Raw genomic sequence first — 13,318 nt, forward strand, 5'->3', positions numbered from 1 at the left:
ATTCACAGCTGTGTTGTGACATCATAGTGAGATCCAGACGCGACTGAAGCACACAACTTGACATTTATTGAGAGGCTCATTTCAGACTCTTCAGGATCCGACTGCAGTAGGACCACACTGGAGTGCACTTATTTTCAACCTTGTGTGATACATAAAACTATATACCCAGGGTAAAAATTTACTGCTTTATGGAGTTCTGAATTGTTTTAAGTATGAATGTTTAAAAGTCATAAAAAGAGACACTAACACTTCAGTAGAGGGACTAATTGTTAATATTAACTAGTTGCTTATTAGCAAGTCAATTATTAACATATTGGCTTTTTGTTAGTACTTATGTAGCACTTATTTTACATGACTAACCCTAACCCTAACATCTACCTTATTAACTGTTAACAAGCAGCAAATTAGGAGTTTATTGAGGCAAAAGTCATAGCTAATGGCTTGTTAATAGTGAGAATCGGACCTTAAAATAGAGTGTGATTAAAGAGACAGAATGAGTTAGAAAATTTAGATGTTAGAGAATACTATAATGCATGGCATTCAGATATTATATCTCAGAACCTTTTTGACGAATTGGAATAATTTGATGTGAAATGTTGTGAATTCATATTATAATCTCTGGTTATTGATTACACACTGCGGTGTCTTGGCAAATCTGAGCGATGTCAAATCTGAGACGCTGTTCTGAAGAGGTTAGTAATGGTCTCTTTCTCAGGAGCATTAAAAAAGACGTTATTTCATGAATGAAAAGTCATTATTCACTGAAGATTTTGTCATCTACAGCAGGTCTGGCTCAAATGTGTGATGTCTGACAAAACAGCAAACATTTGATTTGAAACACCATGAGGACAAGTGAAGTATTTTTAAGGTGAACATTTTCAAAAGTCGCTGTTTGCTCTCCATTTATTCTCAGTGCTGAAGAAGAAACAATCGAGGGGAGGGAATTCTTATTTGTGATTTTCTTTCCTATTGGAAGCTTCACAGCTAAATTGCTTGCCTTGACAGGTAAAGGATGATGATATTTAAGGGGAAGAAAACACAAGGTGACTTGTTCTACCCACATAGCGTGAAGATTTGGCTTTGATGATGTTCTAATTTAGAGCTGTCTTTTATGTCGACACTGCAATCGATGTGCACACAAAAAAAAAATCATTTATTTGTAGAATAAATATTTGAAAGAAAAAAAAGAGCTTTGTTTCTCCTCTGAATGTTCGATTCACCCTGAAGTAATTTTCAGAATTTTTTCTAATCCTAAAATGAAACCGATTCGAATGCATGTTATTCATAAATCTGGTCGCATGAATCGAGCAGTCCCTGATAAACGCTGTATTATTATGACCCTACACATCACTTCTGCCCTGAATCCCAATAAGGCTAAATAAAACCACAGAGAGATTATTTGCCCTGATCACCTGATGCTTTAGTCACCTGATGCTCTCTCGCCATCAGCAAGGCAATTCATAATCAATATTCACCCAGAAAGCACACCTGCATTCAAGGTTGTGCTCCGAACCTGATTAATTAATGACGCTGTGTTGTGTCCCTGCAGACTTCATGATGATCTTTCACAGGCAGAATACAATAAAAGATCTCAAAGTTGAAACTGTGACCTCAAGTGTGGAAAGTTTCTGAATATTACTTTCATATGGTTAATATTTTTGTACAGTATTCAATACAAGTTAATAAAACATTTCCAATAATAATAATAATAACAATAGATTGTCTTGACTACCTTGATTGTCTTGTAACTGTTAAATAATTATTTTAATTTAATGATCATTTCAGAAATTATAAGAATGCGCCAAATGACTTTTTTAAAACTGTTTTTTTTTTCTTGCTTTCCTTAATTATTTATAACAATTATTTATTTTTCGTTCTTTTCTTTTACTGATGTTATTTTTCTTTAATCTCTAAACAGTTAGACCTTCTAGACATTATGTTACAGTTAATCAATGTACTTTTAACTAATTTAAATTTTGCCTAACTATCAAAATACAGAGCAGACTGTGTCTAATATTGTTTCCTACAATGCAAAGAATATATATATATATATATATATATATATATATATATATATATATATATATATATATATATATATATAATTTTTTTTTAATTATTATTATAGGATTTTTTGTTTGTTTGTTTTTTTTTGTTTTGTTTTTTGATCAAAGGACTTGACAGAAAATTTGAATGTTAAAGGAAAACTGTTATTTTAATTTTCAAGTATATTATTGCTTGAAACGTTGCAGAATTAACTCTACCTTTTCATATTCCTATTAAACCTACTATTAGACAACTGTCTAGATTTCAGTGTATGCTGCACAATATCTATTAAGCAGTGCGCCTGAATGCTATTCTACACATAACCTTTTTGTCTCATCTTTGACTCTTATATCTCCTATAAAGGGGTTGACTTCAAAGAGGCGCAGGGAAAATGTCTGTGTTTCGTCAGCAGGTGCAGCGCAGGGGGCTGTCTGAGAGAGACTTTCTGAAGACTGATCGTTTCAAACAGGACTTCAGAGAGACATGCAGTTTAAAACTGCAGTTTTCTCCAGTAAATGAACTTGCGGTTCCCTGGTGCACTGCCCTCTAGCTAGGATGCAGCAAACTGTTCTCAGGCTGTTTATGAGGGTTCATATTGCAGCTTATGTATCAGCTTACAGAGCTTTTCACTTTGATGTGCATCACCAGCTTAAACAGCATAAACATGCCAAACCACCGAGATAAAAGAGCGATGAAACACCGTCTCAGTTTTAAAATGGATTGCTACCCGTATCTTTACACAAACAAGACTCATGTTTCTAATCGCCAATGTACAAATAACAACACATTCGATTAGACAAAAAATTCACATTTATTTATTGTCAAACAAGTGTAGAACTTTACATCCTTTGTAGAGATGGGCTCCTTAACATGTTTATCAGAGATGGGTTTTTTAATTATGCTTATGAGGATGAACTACGTCGACCAGTGCTGTAAAATATCCACAAAAGTATCATTTTTAAAGAATAATTTAATAAATAAATATCCAACCCCAGCTTCAGTAATATGTCTGTAAGAAGAAGGTCCTCCTTCATGCTCAGCTGCGGCCTTCAGTCGCTACATTTTTCATGCTTTGCACAGATTCGCACAAAAATAAATTTGTGCAAGGCACGAGAGCATCAGAATCTCCTAAAATGAACTGATGTGAGGCGGCAAAACCATTTTCATGAACAGGACAGAGAAATTTCCATGTCTTCTGCTGCGTACCTGCGGTCATCCAGCGATTGCATCATCGTAGACACGCTTTGAAACTTTTTACATAGTCATCTCGTGTTCAAAATCTCTTTATATTTAGGGTTGTTCTCGATTATTTTATAGCAATTTATTTTACACAATCAATACAACAAAATATATTGTTCTATGTTATATCATTACCCTTGACAGCTCCGTGTATGATTGAGAAAATATAAGGCCTGGGGTTTGTTTTCTAGTGGTCATATGGGAGTTTGCCGATGATTGTAAAGGGTGTTACAGGACTCCTTGAATTCAGTCAGGACAATCTCTGCATGTCTTAAAGTCCTGGAAATTTCATTTTTCTATATAATAAACAAAAAAGCAAAAGCAAAACTTGCATTCAAAAGAGAAATATGTGAACATATATGTACATCCTTTGAGAAACATATGCACTGGAACAAGAAATACTTTTTTTTTCTTTTTTTTTTTTTTTTTGGCTTCGTTTTGTTTTTATTTATTTATTTTATTTTTTTTTAAGTGAAACTGTATTTCTATAACCAGGCCCACACGGAATCTGCAACCACAGAACATTGAAAGGCCCTCATTCTCAAAGTTTTACTGTACACTTCATCCGACCCTTGCTTGCTTGTAAATAATTGTGGCTAATTTGATTACATTCAGCTACCAAAAAACAGTGTAACAATTAGAAATGGCAAAATATGTTTCAATACTAGTTTTCCAGTAAAAACGTTTATTTAAACAACAGTATACTTGCTGAAGTATGTCTTAAGATCGTTTCTCACCCCAGTGGCAATTTTTCCCTTTTAAGAATAAACCTTCTTAACCCTTCGTGCTGTGCTGAAAATCCTTTACCTAATGTGGTGTTGCTGGTCATTTAAAATTAGTACATTTCTTAAGATGTATTGTCATCAAATCTTGGACTGAATATGTTTGTCAACTTTTTGTTTTCTTGCATTTAGCACAGTTATTGTTGTTTCTGTTTTGGAACTGAATGATTGTTGGCTGCAGTGATCTGCGCTTGTGCTAGAGTTGCCAAATCCACACTTTTCCTGCTGCGGGTTGTTTTTTTAGTCCGCAGGTTAAAGCGAAATCCCCTGCCCCTCTGTAATGTGTTTTCGACTGTGTACGACCCCCGTGGAAACCCTGCTATTGAGCTTGTTTGGATGTGATAGGGCTAGTTTTGAGTAGGAGTTGGGTTGGTTTTATTATGAAGTCTTGGCAGCTCTGGCTTATGCACCTCAGTTTTGGAGTAAAAACAACATTATTTTAGCATCATTTTGGCAATATATACCATTTTTGACCAGGAACACCAAGCGGCGGGAAAGGTGGGAAGGTAAGACAAGGGAAAGTATTTATACCCTGTTTGAAGTCAGTAAAATTGAAGTAACAACAACAACAATAATATTAATAATAATACAATTTGCCAGTGGGGTAAGAAAAAATAGAATTCAAGAAATCTTAATTAATATCAGGTTTATGCATTTTTTTAAATAAATTTTACCGAAAAACAAGGCTTGGCATGATCCATTTCACCAACGTTATCCATTACATGGCAAATTTCCAGCTAAAAATCAGCACAGAAAGTGCAATAAAAAGTCTGCAGATTCCGTCTGGGCCTGCCTGTAACACGTTGGACAGCAGCGGTACTTCTCCATTATGTGTGCAGTTATGTGGGAGGCTAAAAAAGGAAGACCACTCTGCCATCTGTGGATAGGCGGGGCTGTGTACATGGTGGGCGGTGCTTATAGTTAGTTTTAAAGGCTTGTGACCAGCTGCATTTGTCCCTCTCGTACATCCCCCTCGGGGACACAGGCGTCTTTAGAGACGGGGATGATGAGGCCCTCGCTACTGTCTCTGCTCATCTGATAATACGCGTTCAGTTGCTGGCCTGACCCCAGGTTGGGCATGCTTTTATAGTAAACGTCTTCGCTCGGACTGTGTTTGGATGGCGAGAGATCCTGGCCGATGTCTAGACTGCTCTCCGAGAATGGCGAGTCTCTGAGGTTTGGCATGCTGGTGTACACCGAGTCTCTGTTGGGGGAGGGCAGGGCGGTCTCGGCTGGAGCTGGGAACTGGCCGATGTAGCTGTGGGGATGCGAAGGCCCTCCGTCCGCGTCGGCCCTCGCTCTCTCCTGCGTGTGGTACAGGAGCGAGTGAGTTCGCTGGGGGATGAGTGGGGCTTCGAGTGTGCGGGGGTGCGTGTGGTGAAGGCCCAGACCGTCCATCTCGCTGTCCCCACCCACCTGCACCAGGGACGACGTCTCCGCGACCACAGGCTCCTCCCCCCTGCTGATCCCCGCCCCCTTTTTGGTGCTGATCCGGGACTCGGCGGCCCTGAGGTTGTTGTGCACGAGCTCGGAGATGATCATCTTCTCGAAGGCCGTATCGTTAAGACTGAGCCCGCAATCCACCACCTGCACACTGTCGCTGTAGTTATGAAGTGAGTAGCTGTTATTAAAGTTGCCATTGAGTGGTAGAGTCCCGAACGTGTTCGTATCTCTGCCGCTGGTCACCGAGTGTCCTGCAACAACACAAGAGGAAGAAAAGCATTAGGTTGGCCGCTCTCAGAGCATCCGAAAGATCAAAGCACAATGTTTAATGCTGTTTAGGAGTCTCAAATGCAAAAAAATTTTAGAACATGTACAAATCGCAAATCTTTAGTCTGCGCGTGTAGAACTGTGAGGCTCTGTTAGGAAAAATGCAAACTATATTATTGCCTAATGATAAGTAAACAATTTGATATTTGGTAAGCATTCGAAAATTGTAAACTGTTTTATCGAACAGCTTCCTATATAAAGTCCATTGGATTAAATTATATTTCTATATATATAAATTGCATATATACTTGCATACAGTAGGTGGCCAGCCTTTCTGGGGCTAACCGCCGCGTGTACCGCCGCGGCAGTACCGTGAGGTAACTGTAATTCAGTCGCGTGTTAAAATCATTTGCGAAACTACCGCCAGGTGGCGCAAAGGGACGGATTGCGAAATGAAAGTAATTGTAAAATGAGATAAAAGAAGGAAGTAAAACAACAATAACATTATGATATAACATTGTAACATTTAAAAAAACAAAAAAAAAAAAACGTTTTTTTTTTACAATTTGTTAATGTAGGGCAACAGTTCCTATATAGCATATCTCAACAACGAAATATAAACTATATTGCCACCCAGCTCTAAACTAATAAATGTAACTATAAGGTGAGATATTAATATGTTAAATACAACATAAAAAATAGCATCATGGGTTTCTGTAAAGCTGCTTTGAAACAATACGCAGTGTGAAAAGTGTTATAAAAATAAAATTGACTTGAATTGAGTGGTGAATTTACTAAAGTAGTTTAAATACTTTCAGCGTGAAAACGACAGTTTAAACCACGCCCTAAAACCGTGCAGTTGTATTTACGGATTTCAAAGAGCCTGGATCCCAGTTCTACAGCCCCAGCAAAGTATGCCAGATTGCAGGAGTCTGTCACATCTATGTGTATATAAACAGATTTGCATAATTCCCTAACTGAATCGGAAGGCACAGGCACAATTCATTCTTTGTGAATTCTCCACAGTTTGAAGTTCGGAATTTTTTCCTCAATCAAACAATTTTGAACAATTCACAATGACCAATTTCAGAATGTTGGTTTCAACTACATCCCAAACAACATTAAAATCATTCTGTAGGCTTCAAACATCACAGACACAAATGAGAGAGCGGCACAGATGTGTATTCACAGATGAAAGAGCGGTGACAGTCACAAAAATTCATCAACATCAGCTTGTATTTGAAGCAGTTACGGCGGTGGGGGGAAGGGTTTGAAAGTAACGGAAAAAAGCCAAATTAGAAAAAAACAAAAACACAAACAGCCATTTCTCACACTACAGAGAGCCGATGAAAGCGAAAGCATCCAACAGACAGGAGAGAGAAAACTCACTCTGAACAACTCACATCAAGTCTGTCTGTTCAGGCCAGCAGACCTGAGCGCTGCTGATGAACGAAAAGAACACAAAACAAAAAGGAAAATGATTTATTGTAAAACATGATGAGATATCACTAACAGAAAAAAGGTGGGGGGGAAAAACAAACCAAAATAAATTACAACGTTAGCGCAAGCAAAGGACTTTGCAAATTAAATTAACATCACAATTAAGGCCTTTTCCCTCCGTTAAATGTCACAGTTGGGTTTGTTTGCTGGACTGGACTTTATGTGGTAATTGGAGCTCATTTGCGCGCCGGTGGATGAGTGGCCATCTGCATGAGCTACGATAATCTTTATCTGCATCTTACGAGAGCCCACCGGTGGGCGGCTCGGACACAGCCCTTCTCAGAGCCTCTCCACAGAAATGACAAGACAAAGGAAGGAGACGGCAGATGGGAACAGAAGAGGGACAGTAATTTGATTAGAGGGAGTTTAAGAGAGATTTCTGCTGGATATTGAGACGGAAGGGCTAAAGAAACATGAGGGCTTTTCTTTGACGAAATCCCTCGCCAAACTCTTAAAACAGACAGAGATATGAGTTAAACTCGAGGAGGAGGGTAACAAAGAATATACTGGGGACACTTACACATACGCTATAACACTATGGAAGCCTGTTTCTAACATTGTGGGAAAAAAATAAAATAAAATTAATTGCCATTTTCTCATTAATTTGAGTTATTTTATTTTTTATTTTTTGCTAGTTTGTGAAAGAATGTCAAAGCATTAGAGCCCAATCTCATGAAAATGAATATCTATAGCACATTGTTTATTATTAATTATTTTATGTGCCATTTATACACAGAAACTGACTCTGGTATGCATATGTGTACGTGTTTGACGTGGATATAATATGCAGCTTGTGCATATGATACACACTTTGTTGGCATGCATGTAATACGCATTTTGCATGAAATGCAATTACATACACACACACAAACACAAAAAAAAAAAAAAAAAATATATATATATATATATATATATATATATATATAGTGTATTTTTGTTAAAGGTAGGTGGTTGCAATCTATTTATTTTAGCTACATTTAAATAAACATTAGTTGACTAACTTTCAACATTTATATTTATTAAATATAGCTAAAATCAATACTTGACTTTTTTTGTGTATAATATGCCCCTACCCCACACCCTAAACCTACCAATTGCATATCATATGCATGCTAAAGTCCGTTTCTGTGTATAAATATTGAGTCAAATAGCAACATAAAATCCATGGAAACGCCGCTGAAATGCACATTCATGAGATTGGGTTAAAATATAAACTCAGATTTCTGACTTATTTTTTCAGAATTGTGAGATATAAACTTGCAATTTAAAGTTATAAAGACCCATTTTGAAGAAAAAATAATAAAAAAATCTGACATTTTTCATACAATTGTGAGTTTAGATCTCATAATTTTGACTTTATAATACGCAATTAGAGTTCTGAAATCAGAATTGTGAGAAAATTGCAATTCTGACTTCTTAACACCAGTTGCGAGTTTAGTTAAATCAGAGAAACAAAAAAAATAAAAAAAAATAATCTGAATTGTGAAATAAAAATGTGCAATTACCTTTATGTGTTTGTTTGTTTGCTGGAAACAAGCTTCAATAATATATGGATACTTTAAATAATTAATTTGCATTATTTAACAACATGTCAAAATTTTAATACGGAATATTATTTTACGGAAAAAAGGTTACAAAAAACAAAAACAAAAAACGTATTAAATAATAAGACATTAAATAATAAATGAAATTACAAAAACTATAATTTTAAGGTTTAAGTGGAACATGTTTATAGCTAATGTAGTGAACTACACCTGTCGATATTTTGCAAGGACACCTGTGTAAACTCGAGGGGTTCAGACATCATATATCCATGTTTTATGAAAACTAAATTCAACTTGGCAAATATATATATATATATATATTTATATATATAACAAACAAAAAAAGACAGTAAAGTGCTACAGTAAAGTTTTTTTTCAGTTTTTGCCATGTTGTTAAATTACATAAAACATCTGAATCTCAGTTTCATGACTGGATGAGCCACAGTAGAAGCAAATTTTAACGACAAACTATATGCTTTTCATATTGAAGAGACTGGCTTCAAAATCTGTAGCCATTCAACTTCTAACAGAGAAGAAAGTATTTGGATAATTCCAACCCAATGTCCAAAGAAACTGTGTTTAACAAAGAGAGAAGGCGACTGCTTTCAGTACAATCTCCATTCAGAATGACATGTGTACATTTACACTAAGAAATCTAAATTGTGTTTGCAATGTGCATGCATCGTGCCAAGTTGTAAAATGCAGAGGTGATGAAAGTATTGTTTCATTGAGAGCAACATTTCCTAAATGATTTTTGAACCATGTGCTGACAGTATGTGGATGGCCAGAGATTTAAATAATGGTAAAACAATTACATTTGATGGGCAAATTAAAAAACTGATTGCATACTTGTCTCTCTGTAGGTCACTGAGTGTGTGCAGGAAGGGGAAAGAGAAAACAAGACACAAACAGTTAACAGTGTCATGTCACTCACAAAAAAAAAAACAAAAAAAAATTGAAATAAATAATAGTAATAAAATGAAAAATAAAGTTGAATTACTTTTACTATTAAATTATAAATAAATAAAATGTGTGCAATATTTTTTTCAATAAAAATTATTTTAAGCATCACAATGATTTCATAGTGAAAAAAAAAAAAAAAAAGCTTTACTCTGTGCTATGAAATCTCACACGAGAACTACAGTTTTAGCCTAATGCATCCGCACTGTTACTGCCTAGTGCTCCGATAATACCCGGAGCACTACACAGTAGCACATGAGCAGAAGGGCACACAGGAGTGTAGTGGGTTAGTAGGCACACCTGGAGAGTGAAAGACTGGCACCGTTGGGGTGTTACATACGATTGTTTCAGCCAATAAGGTGTTGTAGGGGTTATTAGTGCCTTGTGGTCTCAGAAGAGGGTTAGTAAGAAGATAATTGCCCGTCATTCCTGAAGCAACAAAAAACAAGAGGACAAATAAGATTATGACCTAATCTTATAGTAGTAATGAAATAACTGGATATATGAATTAATCTACCTGCATACTGTATGTATGGAATTTCACCGGAATCTACTAGCTAATATTAAATCAAATCAATGTCAAGAAATGCAAATAACCAATTTTATTAATTTAATTTCCTACATACAAAATAAAAGGATGAATATTTGTCAATGGCAAAAAAAAAAAAAAAAAAAAAAAAAAAAACTACCATACTGGGCACAGCTTCTTACTAATTCTAAATCTCAGTTTAAAATAGTCAGTGCTATATATATATATATATATATATATATATATATATATATATATATATATATATATATATATATATATATATATTTAACCTTTTTTTGTCCATATTATTATGTTATGTGATATCAATATTGTAAACAAAACCAGTCACTGATGTTATTGTTTCTGAACAGAGACACTGAAGAACAGAAAGACAAATAGCTTCTTTTCTTTGCACCTTTGTGTTTTGTGCTTGAACGCATGCATTAAAAGCATGCTGAGTGTTTTAGAGCAAGCCAAAGCAAACGGCTCTAAATAATATAATCTTACCACAGGTCAGCTAGAGTTGAACATCATCTTCTCATCACATGCATTTCAGCCCTGGCTAAATAATAAATGACAGGTTTTTTTTTTCTTTCTAGATGCTTGAAATAGCTGACTGAGGGCATATTTCCTCCTGACTCACTACTGTAGCTGTGTAAAACAGACCCAAAAGGGGCTTGCCTGGCTTCCGTGTCTTTAAACGGGCATTAATTGTTTGATTTTCCATTAAAGTCAACATGAAATCAAAGTTGACCCTAATTACTTTCTCGATGCATTTTTCTGCTGTTACTGTGAACGAATCATGTATTATATATATATATATATATTTTTTTTTTTTTTTTTTTTGCATTATAATCTTTCATCAAAATGTAATAACCTACTTTGCTTCTGAAACGACTTGTCTTCCAAAAACCTGTCATACAGAGACCACTTTTCACAATCAAATTAATTTGCTATCTGACAAATATGTCACATCACATCAGCAAAAGGGCTGCAAATGATGTTTCATGTTGACTTTAACTAAAATCACATCTGGGTAGTTTAAAGATGATACTTGTGCATGTTTACCAGTAATCGTACTTTTCATAAGCTTATAAGTTGTAAATGAAAAACCTTTTTATTTTTTTTATTTTGTATAAATACATTTGAAAAATACAGAAACATACTTTTATTTGATTTCTAAAGCAGGCCTGATGAGCTTAAAATAAATGTTAGAATTATTGAAATTTTTAAAATAAATAATATTGTTGAAATATTTCATTCAAATGAAAATGAGTTCATTAGTGCAGAGCTTTACAAATGATTGGCTACTAAGAGAATTGATCAAATATGAAGTCAATTAAATACTTAATTAAATGTTTAAAAATATTTAAGCATGGATGACTGTTTAAAGACCATCACTATGTCAGAGTCGGTTATTTCAGAGTAAAGTGTCCATGAGAGCGAGCTGAAGTGAGTTTGGATGTATGACTGACCTTGGTTGAGGGTGGATGTGCTGTTGATGTCTCCTGAGATGAAAGAAGACTCCGACTGTTTTCTGACGGTGTCGTTCCACATTCTTCTGATTCGACTCTGTTAGACGAACAAACAACCATGAAACACTGATCACTATCTTTGGGAGGGAAAATGTGCATGTTACATTTTTTTTTCTTCGGATATGTACAGTGGATGTTTTTGGACACTTCAGTCGTACTTATCTGATGCAATGGCATTCATACATTTATAACACAAGAAACTGGCGTCTAGAAACAAATGATAGCTTTTATCAGAACTGACTTCACTTTTCTGAGCAACTGGTAATATATACCATAGACATTATATTATATTATATTGTTAATGGGTGATTTTTGGACAGTCATTTATTTATTTTTATTTATTAATCTTTTATGTGAAAATGTACAGTTAAATCTTTGAGTCCCCTTTTATTCTCTCTCTCTTGTTTTATTATTTTACATATTAGCATTTATTAATAATTTATTCTAGGTATTTTAGGTGATTTCAAACATAAAATGGATCGAAAGATCTGAAATCTATTTAAAATTATAGTTAAAAATATAAACATGTTGGCAGTAAATAATACCAAAAATTTCTCAAGCTTCTGTTTTACATTTTTCTGTAATTATTCAAAGCATTTACATAGAATATTGGACTTAATGTTGTACATTCACAACACTTTTAAGAAAATAAATAAAATGATATTAAATGCATGTAACGTTTCGTGCTTTCCATTTATGTGACTTAACATACTGGATGATTGATCACCAACGTGTACTCTGTGTATGCTAAAAGTTTCTCTGGGATATAAGTTTTAAGTAAATGCACACTGGGGCAACTTTCCTCATACATAATCAATTTGATTTGTTTGGGACGCCTTTTGTTGTTGAAAAACATAATACTCTCCACTCATTATTTTCACATTACAACTATAAATCAGTATGAAAAATATTTACCCCAGAGATTTTACAGCATTCAACACAAATGCTACATTAGATATCATAATGCGGTTTATCAAGTAAATATTATAGTATACCAGAGCCCTATCTAAACATTGCACAGTATACACAGCTATTGCTATGATTCTCTATAATATAATGCAATCCATCATAAAGACGTTCAAATAAAATCTGTAAAATCTGTCTGGAAAAAAACAAGAAAAAAAGATAGATAAAAGATCTGTGTCTGTGTGTGTGTACTGGAGCAGATGGAAGCACTCACAGAGTTTCATTTCATTCCAATATGAAATGTGTCTCATAACCGAGCGTCGCATTAAAAGCCGTCAAAATGAAAACAATGGAAATTGGGTCAGTGGTGTTTGTACCTGAGTACCAGAGGAATAGCGAGCGCTTGTCCGTGTTGTTGAGGTCTTTGTGGAGTTGTGTGAGCTCTCAGTCGTGATCCCGCTACAGCAGTATGTGTGTCGGAGGCATTTGCTGTACTCTCTCCGAACCTGCAGTTCAAAGACATTTTTTTCCCCTCTTTTTAAACGTGAACTTTTTAATGTGCGC

The 13,318-nt window shown here is 35.1% G+C and overlaps 1 protein-coding gene across 30 annotated transcripts in view; it reads right to left on the reverse strand.

Moving 5' to 3' along the window:
* Positions 1–2,838: 2,838 nt before the first annotated feature.
* Positions 2,839–13,318, reverse strand: part of LOC113069371 (adhesion G protein-coupled receptor L2-like) — a 103,056-nt gene continuing 92,576 nt past the window's right edge. For 5 of the 30 annotated variants that reach the window (XM_026242395.1, XM_026242400.1, XM_026242396.1 and 2 more), the window contains 5 exons: positions 13,132–13,260; positions 11,789–11,885; positions 10,082–10,210; positions 9,671–9,688; positions 2,839–5,761 (listed from right to left, as the gene is read on the reverse strand). In XM_026242395.1, coding sequence (XP_026098180.1) covers positions 4,995–5,761; positions 9,671–9,688; positions 10,082–10,210; positions 11,789–11,885; positions 13,132–13,260 — 1,140 coding nt within the window. In that variant the 3' untranslated portion in view covers positions 2,839–4,994. Of the gene's footprint in view, positions 5,762–7,166; positions 7,220–9,670; positions 9,689–10,081; positions 10,211–10,820; positions 10,876–11,788; positions 11,886–13,131; positions 13,261–13,318 lie in introns of those variants that run through there. The other 25 variants (XM_026242397.1, XM_026242402.1, XM_026242403.1 and 22 more) reach the window with 17 other exon arrangements.

Source organism: Carassius auratus, unplaced genomic scaffold (assembly GCF_003368295.1).
Source record: "Carassius auratus strain Wakin unplaced genomic scaffold, ASM336829v1 scaf_tig00001591, whole genome shotgun sequence".
NCBI lineage: Eukaryota > Metazoa > Chordata > Actinopteri > Cypriniformes > Cyprinidae > Carassius > Carassius auratus.